This window comes from Penaeus japonicus, unplaced genomic scaffold (assembly GCF_977035675.1).
Source record: "Penaeus japonicus unplaced genomic scaffold, GWHDUDI00000001_assembly GWHDUDI00000001, whole genome shotgun sequence".
Lineage (NCBI taxonomy): Eukaryota > Metazoa > Arthropoda > Malacostraca > Decapoda > Penaeidae > Penaeus > Penaeus japonicus.
In genome coordinates this window covers 14,509,438-14,516,937 of record NW_028234403.1, presented here as the reverse complement: position 1 = coordinate 14,516,937, position 7,500 = coordinate 14,509,438, and the positions used below count along the sequence as shown (strand labels likewise).

General features: G+C 44.7%; 1 protein-coding gene across 10 annotated transcripts in view; it reads right to left on the bottom strand.

Moving 5' to 3' along the window:
* LOC122251691 (dual specificity calcium/calmodulin-dependent 3',5'-cyclic nucleotide phosphodiesterase 1A-like) overlaps positions 1-7,500 on the bottom strand; it is a 257,423-nt gene that overhangs the window by 149,346 nt on the left and 100,577 nt on the right. For 9 of the 10 annotated variants that reach the window (XM_086536648.1, XM_086536654.1, XM_086536642.1 and 6 more), the window contains exon 2: positions 2,505-3,435. The exons of the other annotated variant lie outside the window; for it this stretch is intronic. In XM_086536648.1, the coding sequence (XP_086392774.1) occupies positions 2,505-2,658 (154 nt within the window). In that variant the 5' untranslated portion in view covers positions 2,659-3,435. The remainder of the gene's footprint in view (positions 1-2,504; positions 3,436-7,500) is intronic. 10 annotated transcript variants of the gene reach the window in all.

The following is a 7,500-nucleotide window of genomic DNA, read 5'->3' as shown; positions in this document are numbered from 1 at the left end:
AGTATCTTCAGTAATCCGAGAACAACCTATCAAGATGATAGAATAAGATAAAAGTTTTTTGATACACTCAACATAATCTTGAGACGTGACCAAAAATCAGATCCGCCAAGTTTCGAAAAATCAATTCAAGATCCTTTTCCTTTTTTTTAATTTTGTCTCAAACTGGAGGGGGGGTTTAGCTTTTCAACCCCACTCTTCACCCCTTCCCTTACCCCCACCCCCACCCCCTCAAACCCTTCTCCTTACCCCCATCCTTACCCTACCTTACCCCCCTGTAACCCCCTAAATATCCCTCCTTTACTCTAGCCTCATTTTCTTCTCTTTGTCCCATAGCCATTACCCCCGATGGCTAAAGCATTTCAAACATTCTATGGCAACACAGTTCAATGCACTCAATGACAGAATTGATTATTGATTGGTTATCTAAAGTTATAATCGACTGCCGGGAGCCATCGACCCAATCGGAACTGCAGGGGACGCGGCCGCTCTGCTTAAACGGTTCATTAGGGCCTCCGTGCTCAATTACCGTAGTTCTGATGAGGTACACTACGGCCTAGGAAGTTAAACGAACTGATACTTGCTAACGAGTGAGTTCCCCCCACTACGCCCCCCCCCCAAGGGCAGGACGAGTGTAGTGTTTATTCAAGTAAGTCAGTCCGTCCCACTCGGCGCTTCCGGGCTGCGCTCAGCCTCTCTCGTCTGCAACACAATCCCATGTCCGGGATTGGCGTGCGGCTGGCACATGACGTCATTTCTGATTATTTGACACAAAAGCTCACACCGAACACCCCTCGCTCGCCGTCTGAGCTTTATTTACCAATGCTACATTTGATACATATATACAAAGATATCTACATATACATATATATGTATATATATATGTATATATATATATATATGTATATATATGTATATATATGTATATATATATATATATATTATTATATATATTATATTATTATATATATATATATATGTATATATATATATATATATATTATATATATATATACATATATATTATATATACGTATATGTATATGCATATGCATATGTATATGTATATGTATATGTATATGTATATATATATATATATATATATATACGTATATGCATATGTATATGTATATGTATATGTATATATATATGTGTGTATGTGTGTGTGTGTGTGTGTGTGTGTGTGTGTGTGTGTGTGTGTGTGTGTGTGTGTGTGTGTGTGTGTGTGTGTGTGTGTGTGTGTATGTGTGTGTGTATGTGTGTGTGTGTATGTGTGTGTGTGTGTATGTGTGTATGTATGTATGTGTGTGTGTGTGTGTGTGTGTGTGTGTGTGTGTGTGTGTGTGTGTGTGTGTGTGTGTGTGTGTGTGTGTGTGTGTGTGTGTGTGTACGTGTGTGTGTACGTGTGTGTCTACGTGTGCATGTGCATGCGCGTGCGCGTGTGTGAAAGTATAAACACACACTCACAAAAACACACATGCACACCTATTCTTCGCGTACGATTGTACGTCGGTGCGTGTACATGTATGTATGTGTGTGTAAACGAATATACACATCTATATATACCTATATATCGAATTGATATCTACATTAATATCCTTATTAAACTTTACTCCCCCTTTCTTTCATTCAAACACACCCTCACACCTGCGACCAAACAAACACACACTCCCATCCCGGAACGCACACCAGCACACCAGCACACCTTACCGTTGTATTATAAGGATCACATTCTGAAGTTGCTTTGACGCCGTAATCGGGTTACCTGTTTTAAGTCAACCAAGGATACCTTGTCCTCCGGGCCTCGCGCCGTTCTCTCTCCTTCTCTCTCAGGGGGCCCGTTTAAGACATTCACACATAGGCACACGCACACGCACACACACACACATAAACACACTCTCACACACACACAAACTCTCTCTCTTTCTCTCACACACAGACACAGACACACACACACACACACACACATACATACACACACACACACACACACACACATACATACACACACACACACACACACACACAAACGCCCGCGTGCGCTCACGTACCTTTTGTCTTCGCCTCTTCGGCCGTTTTGCGTAATCGTCTTAGGGCCGGGTGTGTGACATCAACCCTCTTAGCGTCTCCGGCAGAAGGGTGTCGTACGCGGAGGGGAGGAGGAGGAGGAGGAGGAGGAGGAGAAGAAGAAGAAGAAGAAGGAGAAGGAGGAGAAGAAGGAGAAGGAGAAGGAGGAGGAGGAGGAGAAGAAGAAGGAGAAGGAGGAGGAAGCAAGAACGAAGCACGAAGGGAAAGGGAGACGGAAGGAGGAGGGGGTAGATGATGAGGGAAAAGCGAAGACTGATAAACTGATAGATTGATATATAGATAGATATAGAGACAGTGGTTCCGCCTGAATCGTAGACGCATGCCCATCCCATGCCCATCCGTAGGAGCCCGGGGACCGAGCGGGCCTTCGGGGGGCGTGGGTGTGTATGGGAGGGGGAGGGGGAGGGGGAGGCACTCACCTATAACATAGGAGTATCCGTCGAGATTGAGGAAGCACTTGGAGACAGGCGAGCCCCGTGAGCGGACGTGGTACCTCGTCCTCCTGTCGGGGTCGCTGTTGCTCTTGTGAAGTGTTTCCTTGCTGGCGCCCATGGTGGGTGGTGGGGTAGCCATAGCAACGCCCCGCACTCTCTACATCACCATTCGCTTTCGGGCGTGGGCGTGGGCGCACACTCGGTCCGGGAGACGTGGCGGAGGCGGTGGAAGTGGTGGGTGCGGCAGGGTGGGCGGCTCAGGGCGCATAGTGAGGCGGGGCGGCAGGGCGCGACGAGCGGGTTGGGCAGGGCGGGGGCGCGGGGCGTGCTCGCATGGCGCCCACACGGCAGCGCGGACCTGCTGGCTTTCCCTGCGCCTGCCAAGACTCCGATCCACACCCGAAAGACTCTTTCCTTTTCGTCTCCTGGCGTAGACTCCCACAGAGAATAATAAAGAAAAGAAAAGAAAAGAAAAAAAAAGAAGCTGACGTCCAGCCCACCCACTAATCTTACACTATCTGTGGTTCCCCTTGGCTCAGTCCCCCATCCTCACCACCGCACCTGCGACTTCCCTTCTTCCGGGGGACATGCGACAAGGACAAGAGCGAGCATCTTCCTAAAACATCCTGGCACTCCGCCGACGGCACCTCTCCTCCTCTTGCTCAAGCACGCCGAGGAGCGACGCCTCGAGGACCAGCTGCGGTTCCTTTGCTTTTCTCTCTTGAGTCGCACTCGAGGCTCTGAACCTTGTCAGAACGTCGCTGTACCTACGAGGAGCATCGCCCTAATCGGGATGCTCTTGTTTTCTACCTTTTCTTTCGTTCAAGCAACTCACACTTGCTTTAGGTTTTCTGTAGAATAATTCCACGAACTTTTTTTTTAATTTCTTTGAAATCAAACAGACACGTATTATTTCCTGTAAGAAATGAGAATGATTAGAACAGGGGAATAAGTCTTTCGCCAAAAATGATAAACGATGAAACAGATTGAATGAATAAAACAAAGTAAAATACGGTTAAAAATCTTTCCTTCGTTTTCCAAACTTATAGTCTTCCCCCTGCCCTTCAATTTTCCTTTGATAATTTTCCTCAGACAGGCGATAAAGCGAGAGAGAGAGAGAGAGAGAGAGAGAGAGAGAGAGAGAGAGAGAGAGAGAGAGAGAGAGAGAGAGAGAGAGAGAGAGAGAGAGAGAGAGAGAGAGAGAGAGGGAGAGAGAGAGAGAGAGAGAGAGAGAGAGAGAGAGAGAGAGAGAGAGAGAGAGAGAGAGAGAGAGAGAGAGAGAGAGAGATTAAGAAAAAAACAACAACGGAAGCTCACACAAAATCAGAAAAAGGCCTCTTTAAAAGTATTTTCGGACATTCTGGAAATGACAGGACGGGATTCTCAAAACCACAAAGCCATTTTTACGAGAAATTATTTTACGGCCCAACAGAGACATCCAAACTCACAGCATCACTACTGGATGTACGTACGTTTTCCTTGTTATCTCTCTCCGTCTCCACGCGTGTCTGTCTGTCTGTCTGTGTACGGGTCTGTCTGTCTGCGTGCGTGTATGGCTGTCTGTGCGCAGATCTGTCTGTCTGCGTGCGTGTCCGTCTGTCTGTGTGTCTGCCTGCCTGATGTCTGTCTGTCTGTCTGCGCGCGTGTTCGTCTGTCTATGTGCCTGTCTGTATGTCTGCCTGTCTATCTGTCAGTCCGTCTCTCAGTCACATCCGGCGATAGATCCTGATACTTGCAACAATAACAATGCAATAACAATGACAGGAAGCGGAGACTGGTCGCACTGTCGACGTCGTTGATGAAGTAACAACACTCAATGATAAGGATCGTTACGACCAACGAGTGTAACGAAAAAATAAATGAATAAAATAAATAAATACAAAAATGATTAAAAAAAAGGCGAACGAGGAATAATTCTCCCCTATCCCCCTCCTCCTCCTGCCCCCCCACCACCCATTCTCCCCCAACCCCTAAACACACACACACACACACTAAAAAAAAAATAATAATATGCATAAAAATAGACTCCGGGCAGCCCTGGTCTCCTTTATAACCAAGCTGATCCACCTGAATGGACTCATTCTCTCTTCTCACCTCTCTCTCTCTCTCTCTATGTCCACATCTCTTCTCTTTGTGTCTTTCTCTCCCTCCCTGCTTTTTCTCCTCATCTCTACATCCGTTCATCTCTCTCTCTCTCTCTACTTATCTTTTCATTGTAATTTTCTCTCCCTCTCTCCTTCTTTCTCCTTATCTTCTATCCATCCGTTCATCTCTCTCTCTCCCCCCCTCTCTCTCACTCATCTCTCTCTCTCCTTATCTCTTCCTCTCTACCCCTTAAACCTTCACGTCTCTCCGTCTCGGATGATTACGACCTCAAACCATCTAGAAAATTCCCTCACCTTTCCCCCGTTCACCCTTTCCCCTACCGCCCCCCCCCCCCTCCCTTGCTCCCCCAACCGAAAGAATGATCACCCGCAGCAAACAGCAGGCAATGTAGCGTCAACCAGTCTAGCAGAGCGTGATGATCAGCTCGCTAATGGTGATCTCGACGCAACCAAAATGTCGCTCCGGGTTAACGTGGTGGATGCGAAGTCGCTCCTCTTGGCAGGGAGGGAAGGATCAAAGTATGTGTCTCGGAGGATGTGTAGCTCTCTTCCTATCATCTTCTCTGTCTGTTTTATCTATTTGGGGTATCGACTATTTAGCTAATTGTCTACCTGTCTACCTATTTGCCTGTTTACCAATTACCTATTTGTCGAATTTACCTGCTTGAGAAAGGTGAACACTCCCCTCTCCCCCCTAAAAAAAAGGTCGTAGCAACAAATACAAAAAAGAGAAATCCACACTTAAATAACGACAAATCAAACAGACACAGACTAGGAACAAAGAAACAACAGAAAACCAAACCATAAACCACACCGTCCGATCATATAAACCAATCTGGAATCATTTTTTTTTTATCGTTTTCCTTCACAAAGAACATTTTCCATCAACCGGATATGCCAAATATCACCAAAAAAACAAAGAGCTTATTCTAGCAAAACACCTAAAAACAATAGAATTAAAAAAAAAAAAAAAAAAAATACGTACAAAAAAAGGTAAAACAAGAAAAAAAGAATGACATGAAAAATCCTCGAGGAAGCAAACCCCTAATCATGATCCAGCCACACGCGGAACATAATTGCTGACGAGAGAAATTGCAGTGATCTCTCCCTAATCAGCGACATAGCGTAGCCGACCCCCCGAGAACGCTGGTAACATCGCAATCAACTTGCAAACATTTCCAAGCTAATCCCTCCACTGCAAACAACCTAGTTGCCAGCAAACCTGTCTCCCCGCCCACTCCAAGCAATGGCGACTGAATATGAGATATATCAACATATGAAAAGAAGGTCACACAGTGAACCTTTGGCCCTGACTATATCCCTTCAAAATTATTGCAAGAGTTGGTCCCCTCCCCCCTTTCTCCATATCATCACTAAAGGCATTGCAGAGGACATGGTTCCCAATCCTATGAAAGCGAGCCGCTGCAAGTCCCGATCTCCAAAAGCAGGCCACTCCAGTTCTTTCAATGACCTCAGACGCATCTCGCCCACCCCTATCCTGCGGCAAATCCCCGATTGATCGACCATTGCGCAGGAATTGTCCAAGTTCTTTTCATTTAAAATTGACCATTACCGGATTTGAAATATCACGGGTCTCATAAACCACACCGTCCGGTCAAAAAAACAAACAATCTGGAATCAATTTTTTTATTGGTTTCCTTCGCAAAAAACATCCCTCCATCAACCGGATAAGCCAAATATCACCAAAAAGATCAAAGACCCTATTATAGGAAAACACCCCAAAGCATATTGAAGCCAAAAAAAACGTACAAAAAAGTAAAACAATAAAAAAGAAAGACATGAAAAACCGTCTCCCACGCCCCCCTTCGTTCTAAGAGAACTCTAGCAGACAACCGAATCTCTGAAGAAGCCATTGCGGTATCCCTCAAGGTACTTCTCTCGGCCCATTCCTATTTCTAAGAATGATCAATGAGTAAAAAAGACAAAAATAAAAATATCACAAATACTTAATAATAATGAGATCCAAATTCAACAAAATTCGAAAAATTCTAAAATAGATAAGGAATCCATGACTCCTTTGGTTGTGCCTCTGAGATCAATCTGTTGGTGGTTATCAGTGAAGATCGAGAATGTTCCCTAACGCCACGAAAATAATTCCGAAGGAACGGGAAAACGTCTTAAATGCATCCTATAAACAGAGCACTGGTGCCACCACAGGAAACGAGCTCCGCATACAATAATATTTGAAACGTTGCAGAGAAGAGCTTTGTGCACTTTACTCAGATCAAAATACATTGCAGGAAATCAAACGAACGTTCTTTCAACATCAAAGAGTCACACAAAAAAGTTTTTTTTCTGTAATATCTGTAAGATATTGTGATCTGGAAACAACTCCGCGAAGATGTTAATGTTAAAATCCGTGAACAGAAGTGTAACTGAAAGAAATATCTTTTGTCACGCGCATAAAGATTTTAAAATATCAGTGTTGTAAAGGGAAAATTTTACTTATGTTAGCAATAAACTGTTATTACTATTTTTATCATCCTCATTATTCTTATCATTATGTCCATTATCATTACGTTCATTACCATTATCATCATTATGTTCGTTATCCCATAGATATAAACCAATAATGTCATAAATATAAACAACAAAACCATTTAAGAAACAAAGAAGTAAAACCACATGCAGCAAATTCGTCAAGTAGGTCTCCCGCTGGAGTAAATCCGCGAAGGGTCTCGTCCATTACCTGGCGCTGGTTAGGGAACGCAGAGAGAGAGAGAGAGAGAGAGAGAGAGAGAGAGAGAGAGAGAGAGAGAGAGAGAGAGAGAGAGAGAGAGAGAGAGAGAGAGAGAGAGAGAGAGAGAGAGAGAGAGAGAGAGAGAGCAAGCAAGAGAGGGAGAGAGTCGGAGAAG